This window comes from Phyllobates terribilis, unplaced genomic scaffold, assembly GCF_046119375.1.
Source record: "Phyllobates terribilis strain yellow unplaced genomic scaffold, ASM4611937v1 Scaffold_5__5_contigs__length_657084704, whole genome shotgun sequence".
In the NCBI taxonomy this organism is placed as follows: domain Eukaryota; kingdom Metazoa; phylum Chordata; class Amphibia; order Anura; family Dendrobatidae; genus Phyllobates; species Phyllobates terribilis.
This window is the reverse complement of record NW_027362765.1, coordinates 216,753,129-216,780,328: the sequence shown is the minus strand read 5'-3', so window position 1 is coordinate 216,780,328 and position 27,200 is coordinate 216,753,129. Positions and strand designations below refer to the sequence as shown.

General features: G+C 44.6%; 1 protein-coding gene across 1 annotated transcript in view; it reads left to right on the top strand.

The window, feature by feature from the left end:
* The first annotated feature begins 23,964 nt into the window (after positions 1 to 23,964).
* Positions 23,965 to 27,200, top strand: part of DHX35 (DEAH-box helicase 35) — a 49,377-nt gene continuing 46,141 nt past the window's right edge. The window contains exon 1 of the mRNA XM_073683787.1: positions 23,965 to 24,203. Coding sequence (XP_073539888.1) covers positions 24,008 to 24,203 — 196 coding nt within the window. The 5' untranslated portion in view covers positions 23,965 to 24,007. The remainder of the gene's footprint in view (positions 24,204 to 27,200) is intronic.

The following is a 27,200-nucleotide window of genomic DNA, read 5'->3' as shown; positions in this document are numbered from 1 at the left end:
TTATCTTTATAATGCACTTTGTTCTTTAAGTCTATCCTTTGTACTTTTTATTGAGCTTGATTTGGATGCCTGTTTTTATAACTATGGGTAGAGGGTGGAGGATTGCGTTGAATTTTTAAAAACTATGTCTGAAATGTTGGTAGTGGGAATATGAGTATAATATTATGCATGCACTTTGGTGATGGTACTTGCTGCACTGTCATGCGTGTTGGTATGACTGGAATTTTTTTTTAAGCTGTAAACTACGAGAATAATAAAACTAAATATTTTGTGTCAGTCATCTGTTGTGTGTATGGAAAATTGGTAAGATATGGTAGCAATATCTATCTGAATACTTGATAAAAGTACAAATATCTTTCTACACATTTTTATAATGCAGAAGCTGGTCACAGGTCAGACTTACGTATCCACCAAACTGGAAATCCAAGGACTTCTAGAAGATGTTAGTCTAATAAAGTCCACATTTACTGCCGAGCACCTCAATATAGCTTCCTGAGACAGGTTAAATAGGCATTCATTGTTATTCTTGGTAAGATCTACCGATGATGATGCACCTTGGCAGATGAAAAATATTGGTTTCTCCTCTATGGCTTCCTCCTCTACCAACGCTTCCCCTTTTATGTAAAGGAACTCTATATTTTATGTAACGTAAGTAAAGGAACCCATATCTAAATTGGCTGAACCTATCAATATTGGTGGGATCGGCTGACAGTCCATACACACGGACCTCCCAAGGATCACTTTGAATTTTAACTTTTCTTTTTTCTTTTTCTAAGAGATAAGCTACTGCCATAATCGTTTGACAGTGTCTTTTTCTGCTCTTCCCTTTGAAAATACATAACGCTCGCCCGAGCAGAACATTATTGTAGATGGGAGAAATATTTGACAGCTGAATAAGTGCACAGCCATCAGCTTTTCTACAGTATATGTATGGCCACCTTGAGGCCACATTCACACATACAGTACAGACCAAAAGTTTTGGACACACCTTCTCATTTAAAGATTTTTCGGTATTTTCATGACTATGAAAATTGTACATTCACACTGAAGGCATTAAAACTATGAATTAACTCATGTGGAATTACATACTTAGTCACCGGAAATGGTCTTCCAACAATCTTGAAGGAGTTCCCAGAGATGCTTAGCACTTGTTGGCCCTTTTGCCTTCACTCTGCGGTCCAGCTCACCCCAAACCATCTCGATTGGGTTCAGGTCTGGTGACTGTGGAGGCCAGGTCATCTGGTGTAGCACCCCATCACTATCCTTCTTGGTCAAATAGCCCTTACACAGCCTGGAGGTGTGTTTAGGGTCATTGTCCTGTTGAAAAATAAATGATGGTCCAACTAAACGTAAACCGGATGGAATAGCATGCCGCTGCAAGATGCAGTGGTAGCCATGCTGGTTCAGTATGCCTTCAATTTTGAATAAATCCCCAACAGTGTCACCAGCAAAGCACCCTCACACCTCCTCCTCCATGCTTCACGGAGGGAACCAGGCATGTAGAGTCCATCCGTTCACCTTTGCTGCGTCGCACAAAGACACGGTGGTTGGACTCATCAGACTAAAGCACAGATTTCCACTGGTCTAATGTCCATTCCTTGTGTTCTTTAGCCCAAACAAGTCTTTTCTGCTTGTTGCTTGTCCTTAGCAGTGGTTTCCTAGCAGCATGTGGTGGGCACGCTGTCGGAATTCAGAAGTCTGCAGTCCCATAGAGTGAAGAATTTTATAAGAATTTATGCTGAGGCTGGTGACTCGGATAAACTTATCCTCAGAAGCAGAGGTGACTTAGCTGCTTTTTTCTTGCCATAATACAAATTCTAAGTAAAGAAAAACGAGTGGCAATCATTACTGTAAGAAATGAAGGTCAGTCAGTCCGAAAAATTGGGCAAACTTTGAAAGTGTCCCCAAGTGCAGTTGCAAAAACCATCAAGCGCTACAAAGAAACTGGCTCACATGAGGACAGCCCCAGGAAAGGAAGACCAAGAGTCACCTCTGCTTCTGAGGAGAAGTTTATCCGAGTCACCAGCCTCAGAAATCGCAGGTTAACAGCAGCTCAGATTAGAGACCAGGTCAATGCCACACAGAGTTCTAGCAGCAGACACATCTCTTCAACAACTGTTAAGAGGAGACTTTGTGCAGCAGGCCTTCATGGTAAAATAGCTGCTAGGAAACCACTGCTAAGGACAGGCAACAAGCAGAAGAGACAAGTTTGGGCTAAAGAACACAAGGAATGGACATTAGACCAGTGGAAATCTGTGCTTTGGTCTGATGAGTTCAAATTTGAGATCTTTGGTTCCAACCACCGTGTCTTTGTGCGACGCAGAAAAGGTGAACGGATGGACTCTACATGCCTGGTTCCCACCGTGAAGCATGGAAGAGGAGGTGTGATGGTGTGGGGGTGCTTTGCTGGTGACACTGTTGGGGATTTATTCAAAATTGAAGGCATACTGAACCAGCATGCCTACCACAGCATCTTGCAGCGGCATGCTATTCCATCCGGTTTGCGTTTAGTTGGACCATCATTTATTTTTCAACAGGACAATGACCCCAAACACACCTCCAGGCTGTGTAAGGGCTATTTGACCAAGAAGGAGAGTGATGGGGTGCTACGCCAGATGACCTGGCCTCCACAGTCACCAGACCTGAACCGAATCGAGATGGCTTGTGGTGAGCTGGAAAGCAGAGTGAAGGCAAAAGGGCCAACAAGTGCTAAGCATCTCTGGGAACTCCTTCAAGATTGTTGGAAGACCATTTCCGGTGACTACCTCTTGAAGCTCATCAAGAGAATGCCAAGAGTGTGCAAAGCAGTCATCCGGCTGTCAAGTTCCAGTCAGGAAACCCGTGGCTGATGTGTACTCGGACCATGACGCATGTGTGTCACCCAGGGGGATATAGGGGACTCGGTACCCAGGCCTTTTACCTTGCTTAGGATGTCATGGCAGTCGGTTTCCGGGCCCGTATTCTGGGGTCTCTCTAGAAAAAGGGGATTTTTAGTGTATGGTTTGTTTCGTGATGCCACCTGTGGCTTCTGGTAATAGATACCAGCGCTGCTTCAGACCTCTGGGGCGGTTGGTAGGGCAGCTGAGGTGGAACGGCTCCCCACATGTGGAGCGGGCCCCAGGGCAGTGTAGTATAGATGATGGTGATGCTGGGGCTTGTGGTGCAGGAGAGATGGCGCAGTGGAAATAACTGACGGAGGCAGTGGAGTGCAGTCATCCGAGTTTACTCACAGTTCTCTTCAAGTTCCTCAGGTACACTGTACAGGTGTCAGCCTCCCGCATCGCACTGCGTCTACCAGATAAGGGGTCCAGCACTTTCTCAAGTATATCAGGAGCGATTGACGGAACCCCACTTTCTTTATGTTCCTTACTAGACCGACTTCTCGTGCCGGGTCTTCTCCCTCCTGCCCTGCGCTTTCCCAGACACAGTCCCGATCAGGTGCTCTGAAGTCCCTCTGGGCAACCTGGAGTTCCCGGACCTACTTGATGCCCTTCACGGTGACTAGGGTGAGACTGTGGCAACAGCACCATGGAAGTGCAGAAGCCTCCGGTTTTCCAGCCGAGACCTGGAGTAACACGGCTGGTCCAGGGACCGGTTCCCTTCTTGCGGCCTGATCCCTCTGACACCTGGCAGATTCGGGGCATACGGGTGCCGTCCTGCACTCACCTTACCCCCTGGGATCCCTTCTGTCGACGGAGCCTTCCACCTCTGCTCCCCTCCTGGGCCTCTATTACTAAGCCCCTTATGGAGCAGAGCTCCTAAAGAGCCTCTGCTCCCCTCCTCTCCTTGCTCACTCTCTGTCCTCTGCACTACTCCTCTCTGCCACCCTAAGATGGCTTCCCTTTATATACCTCCTATTATGGTGCTCCCCTAGTCTACATCCTCCACCTTCACCCACTACTGGTTCCCCCTCTCTTTGGTTCCCCCCACTCCAGCCAGGGACAGAGCTCAGCAGAAACACAGTGCATCTTGCCCTTCCAGCCGGCCTGGAGCGGTGTAGTGTTCAATGCGGGTGTTGGGATTTCGGGCAGCACTCCCTCCTTACCTTGAGAGAAGGAGGTGCAGTACCTCTGTGGCGACTGAACCCTCAGGGGCGCTACACGTGGATGTGTGAATGTAGCGTTAGCCATGGGGGAAAGAGCCCTAAGAGACGAGAAATGTGCAAACATGTAAGGCTTTGTTCACATGTCCCGTAGTGATCAGTTAGAATGGATCCAGCAGCAATCCATTATCAAAAAAGTTGTGCAGACAACTTTTTAGTCCGTTTTTAAACTGATCTCTGCTGGATCTGATTTTTTTTTAACATTGAAGTCTATGGAAAACAGATCCGTTAATCAGTCCTCTGTTTTTCTTTCATTTGTAATGGATCTGTATTTTGCTTACTGGAACCAGTAAGCAAAAAAAGGATTTGTTACAAATGAAAGAAAAACGGATGGCTGATTAACGGATCTGTTTTCCATAGACTTCAATGTTAAGATAACGGATCCAGCAGAGATCCGTTATTTAAAAATGGACTAAGAAGTTGTGTCTGCACAACTTTTTTGTTAACGGATTGCTGCTGGATCCTTTCTAACTGATCACTACTGGACATGTGAACATAGCCTTAGAAGTACAAATAACCTAAGATGATTCAGGATGACATAAGCCAATTGTTCATTGCAGCCAATTACATTTTAATATTGATATATTTGGAAATGAAAGCTGTGACCTGTTAAATGGAAATACTTAATTGGTCAAAAATCGGATATAATCTTGGTTCAAGAGAGAGAAAACATTCTTAAAGGGAACCTGTCATGTGATTTGTAGCATCTACACTGCCCCCATTGCGTTGTTAGTGATGCAATGTGCATCACTAACACGCTATTTTCATTCAAATCGGCGCTATAATCTTTGTAAAAAGCACTTTATATGGTTATATCATACCTGCTCGTTTAGTCATAGGGTTGTGCTTCATGGCGTTCAGTCTGTCCTGTCGCTGCCCACGCCATTTGAATTCTGTTTGTGGGTTTGCGCCGATGTCGGCGTTTAAAACCCGCTCTTGTGAATTGCCGATCTGTGAGCCGAGATGATCGGCTCCCTGCGCGTGCACAGTGACGCTGTGTGTAGTTCCACAGCTTCACTAACTGTGCGTACGTGTTGGCACCGTTTCAATTTTTTGTGATTTGCTTATTGCTGTAGTCGTACTCAGGGCTGTGGAGTCGGTGCCCATTTTGGTTGAGTCGGAGTTGGTATAAAATGGACAGACTCCAACTCCTAAAATATATAATAAATTGGGTACAGTAATTCAATGCAGTTTGTGGGGAATATTTTTTCATAAGAATTTGGGAAAGTTATGAAATGTCCTATTCCTGATCTAAGGGTCTAGACTTTTAGCGGAGATGAATCTGTGCTACAGTAAATTTATCACTTAAACATGAGCCATGTATGAGGGAGTCAGTGTCATGCACATTGAGCAGTCGCAGGTTTGGCTTACAGACTCCACAGCCCTGGTCGTACTTTGTGATTACAATATGACCCTATTTACCTGCATTACAGTGTGATGTAACAGCGGCATAGACACTGCTCACCCTATTCGGGTCCTCATATGTTACTTGCTGTCTCTGCAGAATTCTCTACTCTGGATGAGAAGCGTAGACATTACACTCTCAATTGCCATTTTCTAGTCAATCCACAATGATGAGAGCCAGAGATACAGACTGTTGCAGTTGAGCATAATTCTATGTGCACACTGAGTTCTTTTTTAAGTGGATCGGTTCCAAAAATTTGAGAAAATGTACTCGACAAACGCTTGAAAGACCCTTCCTATTTCATTCTGTTGTAAAAACCCTTTTGCTGTTAATACATCCTGTGAGTGTCTTCTCTTCAGGTTTTCAAAAAAAAATGCCTAGTAAAGCAAAGATAGTGCATGTCACTTCCTTGAAGCATCTCCTGATGGAAAACGCTCCAAACTATGCAGTGTCCAATGAAAAGGCTTCAAAAACTCTTCAAAAAAGCTTGGAAAACCTCAAAATCACTGCAGGAAACAAAAAACTCCCAAAAGAAGCATTTTCTCGTAGTTTTTAACCGCCTCAAAAAATCTCTGTGCACAGACACTTTCACACACAGTGTTTTCTTCTATGCTCAGTGGCCTCATCAGGGCTTATGTCCAAACACCACACTAAACAGGATTTGTGGGTGTTCGCTGATGGGGCCATTGACTATTAGGCCACATTTACACATTCAGTAGTTGGTCAGTTTTTTACCTTAGTATGTGTAAGCCAAAACCAGGAGTGGAGCAATCAAAGGAAAAGTACACTGCTCAAAAAAAATAAAGGGAACATTTAAACAACAGAATATAGCTCCAAGTAAATCAAACTTCTGTGAAATCAAACTGTCCACTTAGGAAGCAACACTGATTGACAATCAATTTCACATGCTGTTGTGCAAATGGAATAGACAATAGATGGAAATTATTGGCAATTATCAAGACACCCTCAATAAAGGAGTGGTTCTGCAGGTGGGGATCACAGACCACATCTCAGTATCAATGCTTTCTGGCTGATGTTTTGGTCACTTTTGAATGTTGGTTGTGCTTTTACACTCGTGGTAGCATGAGATGGACTCTACAACCCACAGAAGTTGCTCAGGTAGTGCAGCTCATCCAGGATGGCACATCAATGCCAACTGTGGCAAGAAGGTTTGCTGTGTCTGTCAGCGTAGTGTCCAGAGGCTGGAGGCACTACCAGGAGACAGGCCAGTACACCAGGAGACGTGGAGGGGGCCGTAGGAGGGCAACAACCCAGCAGCAGGACCGCTACCTCCGCCTTTGTGCAAGGAGGAACAGGAGGAGCACTGCCAGAGCCCTGCAAAATGACCTCCAGCAGGCCACAAATGTGCATGTGTCTGCACAAATGGTTAGAAACCGACTCCATGAGGGTGGTATGAGGGCCCGACGTCCACAGATGGGGGTTGCACTCACAGCCCAACACTGTGCAGGACGCTTGCCATTTGCCACAGAACACCAGGATTGGCAAAGTTGCCACTGGCGCCCTGTGCTCTTCACAGATGAAAGCATGTTCACACTGAGCACGTGACAGAGTCTGGAGATGCCGTGGAGAGCAATCTGCTGCCTAGAACATCCTTCAGCATGACTGGTTTGGCAGTGGGTCAGTAATGGTGTGGGGTGGCATTTCTTTGGAAGGCCACACAGCCCTCCGTGTGCTCACCAGAGGTAGCCTGACTGCCATTAGGTACCGGGATGAGAGCCTCAGACCCCTTGTGAGACCATATGCTGGTGCGGCTGGCTCTGGGTTCCTCCTAATGCAGGACAATGCCAGACCTCATGTGGCTGGAGTGTGTCAGCAGTTCCTGCAAGATGAAGGCATTGAAGCTATGGACTGGCCCGTCCATTCCCCAGACCTGAATCCGATTGAGCACATCTGGGACATCATGTCTCGCTCCATCCACCAACGTCACGTTGCACCACAGACTGTCCAGGAGTTGGCGGATGCTTTAGTCCAGGTCTGGGAGGAGATCCCACAGGAGACCATCCGCAACCTCATCAGGAGCATGCCCAGGCGTTGTAGGGAGGTCATACAGGCACGTGGAGGCCACACACTGAGCCTCATTTTGACTTGTTTTAAGGACATTACGTCAAAGTTGGATCAGACTGTAGTGTGCTTTTCCACTTTCATTTTGGGGGTGACTCCAAATCCAGACCTCCATTTGTTAATAAATTTGATTTCCATTGATTTTTGTGTGATTTTGTTGTCAGCACATTCAACTTTGTACAGAACAAAGTATTCAATGAGAATATTTCATTCATTCAGATCTAGGATGTGTTATTTGAGTGTTCCCTTTATTTTTTTGAGCAGTGTATAATAGAAACACGTCACCACTTCTGTATTATCACCCACTCCTGGTTTTGGCTTACACATACTGAGGTAAAATACTGACCAAATACTCAACGTGTGAACATGGCCTACTGGTGCAGACGGAGTCACTGTGTGCTCTGTTGTGCATCATTTTGGGCCATATATGGCTATTGGACTCGGACAGCATTGAATCTCTGGAACTTTGACGAACCATTTGTATATCACTGAAAAAAACAAAATACATGTGTTTTAGATGATCAGAAATATATGAATGCTGGCAATGCAAATTATATTTTCAGGCTGTCCTTTATTAGGCTAAGACTGCACAGCGATTTTGAATGGGACAAAGGTTGCGTAGCTCTAAGCTGGTACATTGCACTGTAATGTGAGTATATGGTCGCAATGTGACCTGAATAGTAAGGTGATCCGAGACAAGCAAGTCACAAACAATCCATGTGGTTCTGACTTTTTGCAACTTTGCCTATCACAGCACCCTGCAGATCCCTCTTTTAACCCCTTCAGGACCGGGCCATTTTTTATTATCTCCCCTTCTTCTAAGTGACATAACATTTGTTATTTTCCCATCAACATAGCTCTGCAAGGGCTTGTTTTTTTGTGGTACAAGTTATGTTTTTGAATATTACAATTCAGTTTACTATACAATGTACTGAATAACAGGAGAAAAAATCCAAGTGGGGTGAAATGATAAAGAAAACAAAATTTTCATCATTGATTTTTGTTTTTCAGGCGTTCATTTTTGTAGTAAAAATGGCATAATCCTTCAAGTCACTTATGTGTGTATTTTTTTTTGTATTATTATTACTTTAGTGGTTAAAAAACGCAAGACTTTATAAGCAAAAAAATAACTTTGTTTGTGTCACCACTTTTTGAGACCTATAACTTTTATTGTTACATCAATAGACCTATCTTAGGCCTTGTTTCTTGAGTGACAAGCTGTATTATCATTGTTACAATTTCCAAATGTTCTCATTATTTTTTCTTATATTTATTTTTAGAGGTGCAATGACTAAAAAAATGGCAATTTTTTATATTTTCATAGTATGGACTTTTATGGACTCAATGAAACCAAATTCTTTTTTTTTTTTTAGTTTTTGAATTCGGAAAAGAGGGGTGTTATCAACTTATATTTTTATAATTTTTTAAAATGGAGACCAGTTTGTCATCAGAGAATTTGTCTTCTACCTCCCCCCACCCACCCAACTTGAACCTGCGAAAGATCTATCGCTTGGACAATATACTGCAATACTACAGTCGTGGCCAAAAGTTTTGACACAAATTTTGATTTTCACAAAGTTTTGCATCTGTTTGTATAGAGCCAATTTGCATTAACGTTAGATTGTTGTGTAGAGGGATCAGAAGAATTGCAAAAAAATTGCAAAGTCATTCCTTGACATAAAAGTTAACTTAATCTCCAAAAAAACCCATTTACTGAATTTCAGCCCCGCCATAAAATGTCCTGCTTACCTCAGTTCAGTGATCTTCTCTTTAGCTCAAAATAAAGTGTTAACAAGGACAAGGCAGCATCTCATGAACTCAAAACTGCAAGCACAAATTAAACCAGAACCACATGACGGATTTCTTCAACCCAGGTATCATTTTAATCAGTGAAACTGCGCCAACCTGACAATGCCTGTAGTTTATTTAGCACAATCCTGGTAACAGGTTTCCTTTAACATCCTACAAGAGTAACTTCTAGGAGCAATTTGTTGAAGATTTTTTAAGAATGATGGGCACCATGTCTTAAGGCTTAAATGAGAACTAAGTGGCTCAGTGAACAGAACACTGAAATAGCCAGGAAACTCCCCAATCCCATCGAGAAATTGTGATAGACCCCAAGCACTGATTAGTTAAGAATGAGTTGTCATCAGTCAGGATTTGGCGCAAAAGCTGATATCCAGCATGCCAGGATAAATTGCAGAATCTTTAAAACTAAGGGTCTACTATAAATGTTGAGTCTTTCCATAAATTTGATTTATTTGTGACTAAAAGTGTAAAAATTGACGAAATGCTTATAACTGTACTTCAGTAGCCATATAAACATCTTACTAAAAGATCTAAAAACACTGAAGCTGCAAACTTTGTGAAAACCAACATTTCTGTCAGCCTCAAAAATTTTGGCCATGACTATACAGTATTACAGTATGTAGTAAATTGACAATCTCCTATGAAGCTCAGTGACGGCTTGACCACCATCTGTTATGACAACACAATGGCACTCCATAATCATGTTGCAAGGGATGATGTGGTGATTGTCGTGGTACATGCGCACATTCACAACCCAACCTTGTAATGGCAGCTGTAATTGAAGGACAGTGACATCTAAGTGGTTAACCGGCAGCATTTGAAGCAAGCTATATATTTATTATGTTTTTGTTGCTTTTTATACCCTTTGTGAAAATGGGGTGTGGTCTTCCTGAAAATGGGCATGGTTTACCTAAAAAGGGGACGGGATATAACATGACAAGCCACATAAAAAATGAGTCACATTTTTGGTCTAAATTTGTAACACAAAGTAAACCAATAAATAGGAGGTGTAAAGAAAAATTATCTGGTTAGATAGGCAAAATGAGCAATTGTAAGTAACCAGTGCTATATAATCTGATGATTGCAATGTATTAAAGGGAATCTGTCAGCAGGTTTTTGCTATGTAATCTGAAGACAGCAGGAGATAGAGGCTGAAACACAGAATTCAGGGTTGTGTCACTTGTCAAAATCTGTTCTGGTGTTTACTAACTGTGAATGATTTATCATTAAGAGATTAACATTGCTGGACTACATTAGTCTGGTGGCAAAACCACCTCTTCCTGTGATACGCACCTCACTGTCTATGGACATTGTATATACAGAGCCTGGTGTGGGCGGGGCTAGCTTTCTCAGCTCTGCTTCATTCCAAATCTAAAAGCTCTGATTGTGTCAGAACGGCTGCACTAAGTGATACATCATTGGAGTCAGGGTCTCTTTGCCTACATTATGCTGCTTTCAGATGAAGTAGCAAAATCCTGCTGGCAGATTCCCTTTAAGAGGATAAAAATTTTGATGGGAGTGCTTCTTTAACAAATTTCAGCTGTATTGATCCCAAACATCATATCCATCAAACTTTTCCAACGCTTTTTAAACAAGATCAGTTCTTAGTCATTGCTATATGATAAAGATGACGTTTTGTAACTGCGGCGGCCTGAGTGCTGGATAAAGTCTAAATTTTCAGAATTAGAGTATTGATAAATATGTCTCATTGTGATAAGCCTGGTGTTTGAGACCCAAAGTGGAGCCTTTCTATTGAGAGGATAGTTGAGAATCTACCAAAAATTAACAGATAATTTTGCTAGGAGAAGCCACAGCAGTTGCAAAGTAGCAAGTGAGAACTCCTGCTTGTTAAAGACTCTCCCCTTTCACTCACAGAGTAAATCCCCTCTATGACATTCTTATGCATAAGTTGGGCATATGTACAGGGATTGTCTACTTGAGACCCCTGTAAGACCAGATTGAGACCGATCACAATGTCCGAACTGACTGCGGGCTTCCTGACTCAAACCTACAGCCACACAAATGCCCATGATGCTGTAATTTGGGGTCAGGAGACCTGCAGTCAATACGTGCAGTGTGGTGCATATACAGACTGAAACCAGCCTACGGCCACATTCACACGTTGAGTATTTGGTCAGGTTTTTACCTCAGTATTTGTAAGCCAAAACCAGGAGTGGAAAAGTATAATAGAAACGTCACCACTTCTGTATTTATCACCCGCTCCTGGTTTTGGCTTACACATACTGAGGTAAAATACTGACCAAATACTCAATGTGTGAACGTGGCCTAAAGCTTACAAAATTAAAGGAAATCTGTCTGGATGATTCTACTACTAAAACAAGTTATATAGTTGTAGAGGTCCTAGAACACCTGTTTTGTAGTAATTGTCACCCCCCAAAATACTTCCAGGATAATTTGCATGTGGCTTTAAAGCTTGATTTCTCAGCGTTGACACATCAGATTACTACAGAACAGATATCATTTTTATTGTTTTACTAGGACCTATACAGCCATATAATTAATATTAGTGGTAAAACTGATCTGGCTCACTTTAACCATATACAAAGGCCTGAGATACTACTCAGTGGCGCATGTAAAAGAGTTATTTACTGATATGATTGCAATGACTGCTTCATAGGGTCTGTAACACACGAGCCCTAGTGTGATCTACGGGTGCATCTCAGTAAATTAGAATATCATCAAAAAGTTAATTTATTTCAGTTCTTCAATACAAAAAGTGAAACTCATATATTATAGAGAGTCATTACAAACAGAGTGATCTATTTCAAGTGTTTATTTCTGTTAATGTTGATGATTATGGCTTGCAGCCAATGAAGACACGAAAGTCATTATCTCAGTAAATTAGAATACTTTATAATAGCTTGAAAAATGTTTTTAAAATCCGAAATGTTGGCCTAGTGAAGTGTATGTTCAGTAAATGCAGCGTGGCACGGAGACGATCAGCCTGTGGCCCAGGTTGCTTTGATAGCAGCCTTCAGCTCGTCTGCATTGTTGGGTCTGGTGTCTCTCATCTTCCTCTTGACAATACCCCATAGATTCTCTATGGGGTTAAGGTCAGGAGAGTTTGCTGCCAATCACGCGCAGTGATACTGTTGTTTTTACACCAGGTATTGGTACTTTTGGCAGTGTGGACAGGTGCCAAGTCCTGCTGGAGAATGAAGTTTCCATCTCCAAAAAGCTTGTCGGCAGAGGGAAGCATGAAGTGCTCTAAAATTTCCTGGTAGACGGCTGCGCTGACTTTGGTCTTGATAAAACATAGTGGACCTACACCAGCAGATGACATGGCTCCCCAAACCATCACTGATTGTGGAAACTTCACACTAGACCTCAAGCAGCTTGGATTGTGGCCTCTCCACTCTTCCTCCAGACTCTGGGACCTTGATTTCCAAATGAAACTTGGAACTCTGGGACCTTGTGGATTGTGTCAATGACTGCCTTCTGGACATCTGTCAAGTCAGCAGTATTCCCCATGATTGTGGAGCCTACTGAAACAGGCTAAGGGACCTTTTTAAACATGTAGGAAGCCTTTGCAGGTGTTTTTTGCTAATTATTTTTATTTACTGAGATAATGATTCTTGTGTTTTCATTGGCTGTAATCCATAATCATCAACATTAACAGAAATAAACACTTGAAATAGATCACTCTATTTGTAATGACTCTATATAATATATGAGTTTCACTTTTTGTATTGAAGAATTGAAATAAATTAACTTTTTGATGATATTCTAATTTAGTGAGATTCACCTGTATATTTGGTGCAATTGAACCATGGAGGGGTGTGGGGGACTCCAGGTGTTGCAGACTTTGTGAAATCAGCCTCAGGCCAAGTTCACACCACCATTTAAAAATAGTTTTTAAAAATTGTTTCATCCAGAAAACTTGAATGATTTTTTTTCTCACTTGTCACCTATATGTATTTTTTTTTACAGCAGCAGCTATTAATCATTTAAAGGACCATTTACAGTTTCCTATGTCAAAGCAATGTATCTGTAAAAATCTGGTGTCCTACTGTGGTTTTGATTTTGCACACCCATAGACTTGAATAGGTGAGTCTCATCTGATTTACAGAAGAAACTAGTGCATGCAATGCAAGCTTTTTCACACGCAGATTTGGTCAGAGAAAAAAATTGCTTATCTACACTGCCCCATTGAATAAGATTGGTCCGAGTGGTGTCCATTGTTTTACAAACAGCACACGGTCCGATAATATGATCTCGTGAACGAGCCATTATCTGAGTCAACACAGATCAATGTAAATACCCTGGCTTGGTGCATATGTGGCGCCCCTGTGGGTCCAGTTGCCACAGAGGTACTGCATCTCACCCAGAGGTGTGGTACCCCACTCTCAGGTAAGGACGGAGTACGAAGTACGGGAGCAGAGGGAAAGGCTCCAGAGACAGAAAGGATCTCAGGGGCACGGTGAGTGCAGGAAGCCACCCGTTCGCCCGAATTCACACTGACGCGGAGGGATCAGGCCGCAGTAGGGGACCAGCCCCAGACTAGTGGAGAACAACCAGGCTCAGCTAGCCAACCGGTGGCTGCAGCATTTTCAAGGTGTTGCAACCAACATCCACAATTACATCGCTGAAAAGGTAACCACATAGGGTCCAGGCGATTGCAAGTCGCCCGACAAGGCCCGTGGTCACTGGCTTGGGATACTGATTGTGAGTCGCAGGGTAGGAGGGTGAGAGCCTGTGGAGCTCTGCCTGTGATGAGCTGAACCAACTCTGCTGCGTCACCATCAGCTCCATTGGATCTCTACCACAGTGGCGGCCTCATATAGCCGCATACCACAGGTGGTGTCACGAACATTATCTCTAAAAACTATATTCCTATTTTACTTTTCCTTTAATTGACCGCCCGGGGCCACGGACTGGGTCACTGCCACCGTGACATCCCCAGCACCGACCGGCCCGGCTACCGAGTACCCCACGGCCCAGGAGGCGCGTCACATAACTTATATTTTAGTCATTCAGCTGCAATCACGTTTTAGATTCTGCCTGATATAATCTTGAGTTATTCTATATGAGGACCCTACAGGCGCATGTATAAGTCACTCGCCACAGTCATCTCCTAAGTATGCAATACAAGCTATCTATGTGGGTGGAAAATCAACTGTAGCGGACATTTTTGGGGACATCATCTTGCAAAATCTGGCAATCATTCATGTTTATGTTCTTATCTTCAAACAGGAGAAGCTGTTTAATATGTAATTGATCTTGACTTTCTGATGTCTCGATGACAAGTCTTGTCTCGTTGGCCATTGTTACTGAAGACGTCTATTAAAATGTCTTTTCATCTTATTCCTTGCTCTTGGTCTCTAATGCTCTTCATCTAAATAAATAATGATATAAACAAATGTAAAGAAAGATGCCTTCAAGACATATGGGAGTAAAGTGCCTTCCGACCCTGTGCTATGATTAAATTGCAACACAGCCCACCTGTATGCACATCTCAGTTCAGAAAGAGGCCCATTTTGCCAGGCCTGTCGTTAAATAATATAGGCTTTGTAGTAACACAGTATACGTAGTGTCTTGCCCAGGGGGATATAAGGGACTCGGTACCCGGGCCTTTTACCTTGTTTAGGATGTCACGGCAGTCGGCTCCCGGGCCCGTACTCTGGGGTCTCTCTTGAAAAAGGGGTTTTAGTGTACAGTTTGTCTCGTGACGCCACCTGTGGTTCCCGGTAACGGTTACCGGCGTTGCTGCAGACTTCCGGGGGTGATGGGATGGCAGCTGGGATGTTTGTGCTCCCCACAGGCGGAGCGGGCCCCCCCGGGGCAGTGTAGGTGCAGATGGTGATGCTGGGCGTTGTAGTGCAGAAGAGATGGCGCAGCAGGAGTAACTGACAGAGACAGGAGATTCACTTCAGTACCTTTACTGGTCCAGATGTCAGGTACGGTCCTGGGTACTCGGTAGGAAGGGTGCACTTCAGGACTCTCTCCAGTGAGCGGGTATAAGGCCTCCTGGTCCGTTTCTCCCTCTCTCTAAGTTCCTGGCCAGCCTGCAACTGGGCCTAGCTTCTGTGTTGTGTTGTTCTCTCACCTGTCGCTTGGTAGTAGGACCTTTCTCTGGAAACCACTATCCCTGGACGCTGGGGCCTTCGTGGTTCCTAGTCCTTTTACGGGTTTAGCTTCAGGTTGACCAGGGATCTGTAATCCTCCTGGTATGCCGGTACTCCCTACTGAGTGTAGAGGACCCTGTAGGCGCGGACCCGGTGTCCGGTTTGTATTCTGGGGTGAGCCTGTGATGCTCCTCTGCCCCCTCAACTCCTTTCTCCTCTCCTCTTTGCCTCCGGCCACACTCGGGGCCCTCAGAACAGCAGCAGACGTACTGCATTTTCACTCCTTCTGACTGCTGGCGATATCTCTCCAAAGCCTGGCCCTCCTCAGCCCATCCCCACAGTCACTTCTGCCTCCTATCCACGATCTGTCAAAAACTCCCAACCTTTCAAACCTTATACCCATACGCCCATCCCCAGCTCCCCCGGTCCCACTAACAGGATCTCTATGGAACGCTCGCTCCGTGTGCAACAAACTTTCCTACATCCATGATCTTTTCATCACTAACAAACTCTCCTTTCTTGGCATGACAGAAACCTGGCACACCCCCTCTGACACAGCCTCCACAGCTGCACTTTTGTATGGTGGATTTCATGGCAAGCATGGTGGAGTAGGTTTTCTCCTGTCAGATAACTGCTCCTTCACCCAAATCCCACTGCCACCCTCCATTACTCTCCCCTCTTTTGAGGTGCACTCAAAACCTCCAACTGGCCGTCATTTACCGCCCCCCAGGAACAGCCACCATTTTTGACCACTTCACCACGTGGCTACTTCATTTCCTTTCCGCTGACATCCCCACTATCATCATGGGTGACTTCAACATCCCCATTGACACTTCCCACTCATCTGTCTCCAAGCTTCTATCCACTTCCTCCTTCAGCCTTGCGCAATGGTCTTCTGCCCCCACTGACAAAGATGGCCACACACTGGACCTCATCTTCACCCGCTTCTGTTCCCTATCTAACCTCTCTAGCTCACCTCTCCCTCTTTCTGACCACAACCTACTCACATTCTCTTCCCTCTCCTCTCCAGGTCCACAATCCCCACTCCACAAACTTGCACACCCTCACAGAAATCTCAAACACCTTGACCTACACTCACTCTCTGAATCCCTTCTCCCTCTCACAGGCATAAGTTCATTACACAAAGCAGATGCTGCTGCCACTTTATGTAACACCACAACAGATGCAGCTCTCAATTTGGTCGCCCCCCTCACACATACCACAGCTCGCCCATTCAACAGGCAACTCTGGCACACCAACCTGACTAAAGAACTGCAAAGGGCCACCAGGGTTGCTGAGTGGAAATGGAAAAGGTCCCACTCCAACGAGCATTTCATCGCATTCAAACAGTCCCTTACTACTTTCAAGTCCACACTTCCTGCAGCAAAACAAACCTACTTCTCATCTCTCATATCCTCCCTGTCTCACAACCCTAAACAGCTATTCAACACTTTCAATTCTCTCCTCCATCCCCCAGCGCCTCCTCCCTCTCCTCTCATCTCAGCCAAAGACTTTGCCTCATTCTTCAAGCAGAAGATTGACACCATCAGATAAAGCTTTTGCCTAAAGTCCCCACAGCCGCTCCTCATATCTACTCAACCCTCCTCCTCCAAAACCAGCTTCTCCACCATTACGGATGATCAACTTTCCTTACTCTACAAATCACACCTCAGCACCTGCGAACTTGACCCAATTCCGTCCCACCTCATCCCTAACCTCACCACAGTCTTCATCCCAACCCTAACCCACCTTTTCAACCTGTCACTAAAAACTGGTGTCTTCCCCTCATGCTTCAAACATGCCTCGATCACACCCATCCTCTCTGTCTAGCTATCACCCAAGATAACTTCTCCCTTACGCCTCAAAACTACTGGAACAACACATCCATTCTGAACTGTCCTCCCACCTCTCCTCCTGCTCCCTCTTTGACTGCTTACAATCTGGCTTCTGACCGCATCTGGCTCAGTTCTAGGACCCCTGCTCTTCTCTATCTACACCTTCGGCCTGGGACAGCTCATAGAGTCCCATAGCTTTCAATATCACCTCTATGCTGATGACACACAGATCTACCTCTCTGAACCCAATCTCTCCTCCCTACTAACCAGAATCCCACAATGTCTGCCTGCTATTTAATCCTTCTTCTCTGACAGATTTCTAAAACTCAACATGGATAAAACTGAATTCATCATTTTTCCACCGTCTCACTCAACCCCCTACAACTGACCTATCCATCAAAGTCAATGGCTGCCCACTCTCGACAGTCCCGCAAGCTCGCTGCCTCGGGGTAACCCTGGACTCTAATCTGTCCTTCAAACCACATATCCAAGCCCTTTCCATCTCCTGCCAACTCCAACTCAAAAATATCTCCCGGATCCGCACATTTCTCAACCACGAATCTGCAAAAACACTAGTGCACGCGCTCATCATCTCCCGCCTCAACTACTGCAACCTCCTGCTCTGTGGCCTCCCTTCTAACACTCTCGCACTCCTCCAATCTATCCTAAATTCTGCTGCCTGACTAATCCACCTGTTCCCCCGCTATTCCCCGGCCTCTACTCTCTGTCAATCCCTTCACTGGCTCCCCATTGCCCAGAGACTCCAGTTCAAAACCCTAACCATGGCATACAAAGCCATCCACAACCTGTCTCCTCCAAATATCTGTGACCTAGTCTCCTGGTACTTACCTACACGCAACCGCCGATCCTCACAAGATCGCCTTCTGTACTCCCCTCTTATCTCCTCTTCCCACAATCGTATACAAGATTTCTCCCGTGCATCCCCCCTACTCTGGAACTCTCTACCCCAAAGCATCAGACTCTCGCCTACTGTGAAAACCTTCAAAAGGAACCTGAAGACCCACCTCTTCTGACAAGCCTACAATCTGCAGCAACCCTCGTTCCACCATACCGCTGCACGACCAGCTCTACCGTCACCTACTGTATCGTCACCCATCCCCTGTAGATTGTGAGCACTCGTGGGCAGGGTCCTTGTTCCTCCTGTACCAGTCGTCGACTTATATTATTAAAAATTTACTGTAATTGTTTGTGCTATGTATATCCCTTTCACATGTAAAGCGTCATGGAATCAATGGCGCTATAATAATAATATATATATTCAACATGATGTTCTGCAACAGCTGAGGTGTATTAACAAGTTCTGCAGCAGCTGAGGTGTTTAACGAGGATCTGCAGCAGCTGTGTATTATGAGGTTCTGCAGCAGCTAAAGTGTATTATGAGGTTCTGCAGCAGCTGAAGTGCATTATGAGAATCTGCATCAGCTGAGGTGAATTATGAGGATCTGCAGCAACTTAGGTGAATTATGAGGATCTGCAGCAGCTGAAGTGTATTATGAGGTTCTGCAGCAGCTGAGGTGTGTATTATGATGTTCTGCAGCAGCTGAAGTGTATTATGAGAATCTGCATCAGCTGAGGTGAATTATGAGGATCTGCAGCAACTTAGGTGAATTATGAGGATCTGCAGCAGCTGAAGTGTATTATGAAGTTCTGCAGCAGCTGACGTGTACGATGAGGTTCTGCAGCAGCTGAGGAGTGTATTATGATGTTCTGCAGTAGCTGAGATGTATTTTGATGAGGTTCTGCAGCAGCTGAGGTGTATATTATGATGTTCTGCAGCAACTGAGGTGTGTATTATGAGGTTCTGCAGCAAATGAGGTTTATTATTTTCATGCTGTACCTCACTGTAGCAGGCAGCTTCTACAAACTATTGGGAGCTCTGGGAGATGTTAGTTCTGTAGTCTGTAAAATAGTGAGTGCAGCTCTGGAGTATAATACAGGATGTAACTCAGAATCAGTACAGGATAAATAATGTAGTTATATATATATATATATATATATATATATATATATATATATACACAGTGACTCCACCAGCAGACTAGTGAGTGCAGCTCTGGAGTGTCATCCTTGTATATATATCCCCCATCCTGTTATATATTTATATCCCCCATCCTAGTATATATGTCCCTTTTCCTGGGCTCCATTCTGTTAATATGCCCTGTATCCTGGTATATATATCCCCTATCCTGGTATATATGTCCCTTATCCTGGTATATATATCCCCATCGTGGTATATGTCCCCCATCCTGGTATATATGTCCCTTATCCTGGTATATATATATCCCCCATCCTGGTATATATATCCCTTATCCTGGTATATGTCCTCCATCCTGGTATATATGTCATTTATCCTGGTATATATATCCCCTATCCTGGTATATATGTCCCTTATCCTGGCATATATGTCCCTTATCCTGGTATATATATCCCCCATCCTGGTATTTATGTCCCTTATCCTGGTAAATATATCCTCTATCCTGGTATATGTCCCCCATCCTGGTATATATATCCCTTATCCTGGTATATATGTCCCCCATCCTGGTATATATATCCCGCATCCTGGTATATATGTCCCTTATCCTGGCATATATGTCCCCCATCCTGGTATATACAGGTGCATCTCACTAAATTAGAATCATCAAAAAGTTAATTTATTTCAGTTCTTCAATACAAAAAGTGAAACTCATATATTATATAGAGTCATTACAAACAGAGTGATCTATTTCAAGTGTTTATTTCTGTTGATGATTATGGCTCACACCCAATGAAAACACAAAAGTCATTATCTCAGTAAATTAAAATAATTAACAAAAAACACCTGCAAAGGCTTCCTAAGCATTTAAAAAGGCCCCTTAGTCTGTTTCAGTAGGCTCCACAATCATGGGGAAGACTGCTGACTTGACAGATGTCCAGAAGGCAGTCATTGACACACTCCACAAGGTCCCAGAGTTCCAATTTTCATTTGGAAATCAAGGTCCCAGAGTCTGGAGGAAGAGTGGAGAGGCCACAATCCAAGCTGCTTGAGGTCTAGTGTGAAGTTTCCACAATCAGTGATGGTTTGGGGAGCCATGTCATCTGCTGGTGTAGGTCCACTATGTTTTATCAAGACCAAAGTCAGCGCAGCCGTCTACCAGGAAATTTTAGAGCACTTCATGCTTCCCTCTGCCGACAAGCTTTTTGGAGATGGAAATTTCATTGTCCAGCAGGACTTGGCACCTGTCCACACTGCCAAAAGTACCAATACCTGGTTTACAAACAACAGTATCACTGTGCTTGATTGGCCAGCAAACTCGCCTGACCTTAACCCCATAGAGAATCTATGGGGTATTGTCAAGAGGAAGATGAGAGACACCAGACCCAACAATGCAGACGAGCTGAAGGCTGCTATCAAAGCAACCTGGGCTTCCATAACACCTCAGCAGTGCCACAGGCTGATCGCCTCCATGCCACATCGCATTGAGGCAGAAATTGATGCAAAAGGAGCCCCGACCAAGTATTGAGTGCATTTACTGAGCATACATTTCAGTAGGCCAACATTTCAGATTTTAAAAACATTTTTCAAGCTGTTCTTCTAAAGTATTCTAATTTACTGAGATAATTACTTTTGTGTTTTCATTGGCTGTAAGCCATAATCATCAACATTAACAGAAATAAACACTTGAAATAGATCACTCTGTTTGTAATTACTCTATATATGAGTTTCACTTTTTGTATTGAAAAACTGAAATAAATTAACTTTTTGATGTCATTCTAATTTATTTATTTATTTTACTCACTTTATATAGCGCCATTAATTCCACAGCGCATCACAGACAATATTGGTACTGTCCCCATCGGGGCTCACAATCTAAATTAGTGAGATGCACCAGTATATCCCCCATCCTGGTATATATGTCCCCCATCCTGGTATATATATCTCCCATCCTGGTATATACATCCCCCATCCTGGTATATACACTGCTCAAAAAAATAAAGGGAACACTCAAATAACACATCCTAGATCTGAATGAATGAAATATTCTCATTGAATACTTTGTTCTGTACAAAGTTGACTGTGCTGACAACAAAATCACACAAAAATCATTAATGGAAATCAAATTTATTAACCAATGGAGGCCTGGATTTGGAGTCACCCCCAAAATTAAAGTGGAAAAGCACACTACAGGCTGATCCAACTTTGATGTAATGTCCTTAAAACAAGTCAAAATGAGGCTCAGTATTGTGTGTGGCCTCCACGTGCCTGTATGACCTACCTACAACATCTGGGCATGCTCCTGATGAGGTTGTGGATGGTCTCCTGTGGGATCTCCTCCCAGACCTGGACTAAAGCATCCGCCAACTCCTGGACAGTCTTTGGAGCAACGTGACGTTGGTGGATGGAGCGAGACATGATGTCCCAGATGTGCTCAATCGGATTCAGGTCTGGGGAACGGGCAGGCCAGTCCATAACTTCAATGCCTTCATCTTGCAGGAACTACTGACACACTCCAGCCACATGAATTCTGGCATTGTCCTGCATTAGGAGGAACCCAGGGCCAACCGCACCAGCACATGGTCTCAAAGGGGTCTGAGGATCTCATCTCGGTACCTAATGGCAGTCAGGCTACCTCTGCCGAGCACATGGAGGGCTGTGCGGCCCTCCAAAGAAATGCCACCCCACACCATTACTGACCCACTGCCAAACCGGTCATGCTGAAGGATGTTGCAGGCAGCAGATCGCTCTCCACGGCGTCTCCAGACTCTGTCACGTCTGTCATATGTGCTCGGTGTGAACCTGCTTTCATCTGTGAAGAGCACAGGGCGCCAGTGGCGACTTTGCCAATCCTGGTGTTCTGTGGCAAATGCCAAGCGTCCTGCACGGTGTTGGGCTGTGAGCACAACCCCCATCTATGGACGTCGGGCCCTAATACCACCCTCATGGAGTCGGTTTCTAACCGTTTGTGCAGACACATGCACATTTGTGGCCTGCTGGAGGTCATTTTGCAGGGCTCTGGCAGTGCTCCTCCTTGCACAAAAGCGGAGGTAGCGGTCCTGCTGCTGGGTTGTTGCCCTCCTACGGACCCCTCCACGTCTCCTGGTGTACTGGCTTGTCTCCTGGTAGTGCCTCCAGCCTCTGGACACTACGCTAACAGACACAGCAAACCTTCTTACCACAGCTCGCATTGATGTGCTATCCTGGATGAGCTGCACTACCTGAGCAACTTCTGTGGGTTGTAGAGTCCGTCTCATGCTACCACGAGTGTGAAAGCACAACCAACACTCAAAAGTGACCAAAACATCAGCCAGAAAGCATTGGTACTGAGATGTGGTCTGTGGTCCCCACCTGCAGAACCACTCCTTTATTGAGGGTGTCTTGATAATTGCCAATAATTTCCATCTACTGTCTATTCCATTTGCACAACAGCATGTGAAATTGATTGTCAATCAGTGTTGCTTCCTAAGTGGACAGTTTGATTTCACAGAAGCTTGATTCACTTGGAGTTATATTCTGTTGTTTAAGTGTTCCCTTTGTTTTTTTGAGCAGTGTATATCCCCCCTCCTGGTATATGTCCCCCATCCTGGTATATATAACCCTCATCCTGGTATATATATCCCCCATACTGGTATGTATGTCCCTTATCCTGGTATATATATCCCCTATCCTGGTATATATGTCCCCCATCCTGGTATATATGTCCCTTATCCTGGTATATATGTCCCTTATCCTGGTATATATATCCCCTATCCTGGTATATATGTCCCTTATCCTGGTATATATGTCCCTTATCCTGGTATATATATCCCCCATCCTGGTATATATGTCCCTTATCCTGGTATATGTCCCCCATTCTGCTGCTGTTCTTTAAGGCATAAAGAGACTAAACAATTATACTCATCTCCCCTCCGCTCGGCGTCCTTTTCTGGAGCCGGCAGCTAACTTCAGCGTGCAAGTGATGGGACCACATGACGTCACTACCATACGCCCCCAGTTACATGCACGCCAATGTCAGCTGCCGTCCTCTGATTGTCGACGGGTCCCTACGCTGCGATACACTTCAGCTGGATGTGCGTCTGAGGGGCTATTCACTGGTGTTGGTGGTCCCCTCCCAGACAGGCTGGTCGGGATCTCTGTAATCTCTACGCCCCTGGGTTTCACCTGTTTTTCCTTTGTGCCTTGTTTTATTTTATGTGTGTTCATCTATTTTTTTTTATCTTCACCACTGTGGCCATTGTGTGGGGTTTCGAGATGTTTTTGGTGTATTCCTCAATTGCAGCTTTTTAAAAAGTTGCACGTTTTTTGCACAAAATGAGCCATTTTGATTTTGGGCAAGATTCGCTGATTTTTGAAGTGGTGCAAAAAGTAGCAACGAGAACAAAGGAGACGAAAAACAGAAAATGACTTAAAAAACCCCCAATCCATCCCAATACGTTACTCTCACAGCATTATACGGCTGTCACGTTATGGGGCATCTGTGGAGGGCATGCTACCCCTTATCTCTGGTGATCCACTCCCCCCCACTATCTCCAGTCTGCACCCCTCCCCCTTCCATCAGCCTGTGCTCCCCACCTCCTCCTGTCTCTTCTCTCCCCTGTCATTCCACCGGTCTCTGCCATTTTCCCTCCTACGTGCATTGCTCCTCCCATACATCGCCGGCACCCCCATACACACAGACACTCTGGGACCCCCATGTCTCGCACACTGTCTGGCCTGTTACTAGGTTACTGCATTTGCGATCTGTCCAAAAAGCCGGAAGGAAACCATGGCGACCATCAATCAAGCCCGTCTAGTGACTCTGCGCATGCTCACTTTCTGAGACGTGCTCTTGGCGAGCCCAAAACAAAAATGGCGGCGCCCGTGGGACCGGTGCGCTTCTGGAAGCCGGGTAAGAGGGGTGTACGGGAAATGGGGCGCTTGCGGGGGCTGCAGTGCTGTGTCGTTGTCTTAGAATCAATCGGAGACGTGTGCTCAGCGGAACGCAGCTTTTAAAGCTCCAAAGCAGAAAACGGTGGCCCGAGAGGTTCAGCGCGAAATGGGAGTAGTATGTGTAGGCCCTGTGTATCATCACTGCAGTACAGCTGTTACCTATAGCAACCAATCAGCATCCTGCTTTCATTTATCCAGTTTAGTTTACAGTATGAAATAAATGATCTGATTGGTTGCTGTAGCCCACGGCTTCTGTGTGCTCTACACTAGTAGTGTAAAGTAGGCCCCAAGTATTTTGTACAGGTTCCTCACAAGCATTGAGTTACAGCCTGTATAGCCGGAGCTGCATTCACAATTCTGTCCTCTTCAGAAAGAGCCAGGATAGGACACTGTTCCATACATAGGGCTTAGTTCATCACTTGAAATTTGTTTTTATTGTTTGTGTTGTGGTATTAGTTGACATTTTTTGTCCCAAATTCATCAAAATGGCGCATTCAGTTAATGAATTTTGTGCTAAATAAAAAATATATTTTTTGTGTGTATTTAACCTGTTTTGTGACTTTTAGCACAAAAAGGCGTGTGCTTTTCTAATATGTTCCCAAAAATGATACCAACATTACAGGCGGACATATAATCGCTCCAGAGGAAGGGGACTGGAGGACATTGGTGACAAAACCTGCCACTTTTCAGTCCTAAATGATGAATCACCCTGGAAACACTTAGCCTGCCACAATGGCACGTATAAGGAAACCACATAAAAAAAAGTCTTTAAAAAGGGTGCGAGTGGGAATCCGAATAAGGCGCAAAACTCAATAATGAATCCGGCTCTTACACTTCAGATGACAGGCACTGAAATGTATGGAAAATGTGGCCATAGGAAATCCGCGAACAGGGGTCAGTGTTCTTCCTATACATAAGGGGGGCCGAGAGGCAAGACCCAGTAATGTCAGCCATTTCTAGCATTATTAGTGAGGGTCCAATCTCTGGGGTCCCCATGGGCCAGCATAACAGACTTATATCGCTACAGTGAGCTGCGCTTCGACCATACATGTCCACTGTGGCAAGTTTTACTGCTCTGCCCCATTGCCACCCTAAGGAAAGATAACCATTTCGTGTTCCAGTGGCCATTGTTATGAGTAGAGATGAGCGAACTTGAACTTAAAAGTTCGAGGTTCATACAGGACAGTTAGTGTCCAGTGCTAGATTCCGAACACAGACTTCTTCCGAAGTCCGGGGTAAGAAGAGAGAGAATTTTCCAGCTCAAAAGTTCAGGTCACCATTGCTTTCAGTTGGGTTCAGGTTCTGGTACCCGAACTGAACTTTGGAATAAAGGTTGGGTACCAGAACTTCCAAGGGTCCGCTCATCCCTAGTTAGGAGATCATCAACAGGCCTAAAAGTTGCAGCCATTGTACTAGCGGTCCTACTCACACTTGGATGTCCCGGATCATTCTACTTGTATCCTGCCCTGTCCACGGTGCTGACATGGCGCTGCCTACATCCCAGCCTGCCCCATTCAGGTCCATGTTTATGGCTGGTGACCTACAATCTTATGAGCACTATAGAAAATGTTTAATTTCTTGGTAATAGGCATAACCAACCAGCGTCAGTAAGATACATCAAGGCTGCAGGGGACATATAGTATTACGTGCTGGCCTCTCAGTTGAATGACTGGCTGTGTAATGGACTGTTCATGCTGTGTTTTGCAGTGTCCATTAGACAGGTAACAACGTCTACCTCTGACAGATGCCACCAGCATAGACTGGCATGTCGCCCATAGGGTTGGTTGTAAACAGAAATGATTGGATGCCTTTTTATGGAATAGTACAGTCTACTGCAGTATTGCATATTGCAAAATAATATATTTACTGATATACATATATATATATATATATATATATATATATATATATATATATATATACACAGTACAGACCAAAAGTTTGGACACACCTTCTCATTTAAAGATTTTTCTGTATTTTCATGACTATGAAAATTGTACATTCACACTGAAGGCATCAAAACTATGAATTAACACATGTGGAATTATATACTTAACAAAAAAGTGTGAAACAACTGAAAATATGTCTTATATTCTAGGTTCTTCAAAGTAGCCACCTTTTGCTTTGATGACTGCTTTGCACACTCTTGGAATTCTCTTGATGAGCTTCAAGAGGTAGTCACCGGAAATGGTCTTCCAACAATCTTGAAGGCGTTCCCAGAGATGCTTAGCACTTGTTGGCCCTTTTGCCTTCACTCTGCGGTCAAGCTCACCCCAAACCATCTCGATTGGGTTCAGGTCTGGTGACTGTGGAGTCCAGGTCATCTGGCGTAGCACCCCATCACTCTCCTTCTTGGTCAAATAGCCCTTACACAGCCTGGAGGTGTGTTTGGGGTCATTGTCCTGTTGAAAAATAAATGATGGTCCAACTAAACGCAAACCGGATGGAATAGCATGCCGCTGCAAGATGCTGTGGTAGCCATGCTGGTTCAGTATGCCTTCAATTTTGAATAAATCCCCAACAGTGTCACCAGCAAAGCACCCCCACACCATCACACCTCCTCCTCCATGCTTCACGGTGGGAACCAGGCATGTAGAGTCCATCCGTTCACCTTTTCTGCGTCGCACAAAGACACGGTGGTTGGAACCAAAGATCTGAAATTTGGACTCATCAGACCAAAGCACAGATTTTCACTGGTCTAATGTCCATTCCTTGTGTTCTTTAGCCCAAACAAGTCTCTTCTGCTTGTTGCCTGTCCTTAGCAGTGGTTTTCTAGCAGCTATTTTACCATGAAGGCCTGCTGCACAAAGTCTCCTCTTAGCAGTTGTTGTAGAGATGTGTCTGCTGCTAGAACTCTGTGTGGCATTGACCTGGTCTCTAATCTGAGCTGCTGTTAACCTGCGATTTCTGAGGCTGGTGACTCGGATAAACTTATGCTCAGAAGCAGAGGTGACTC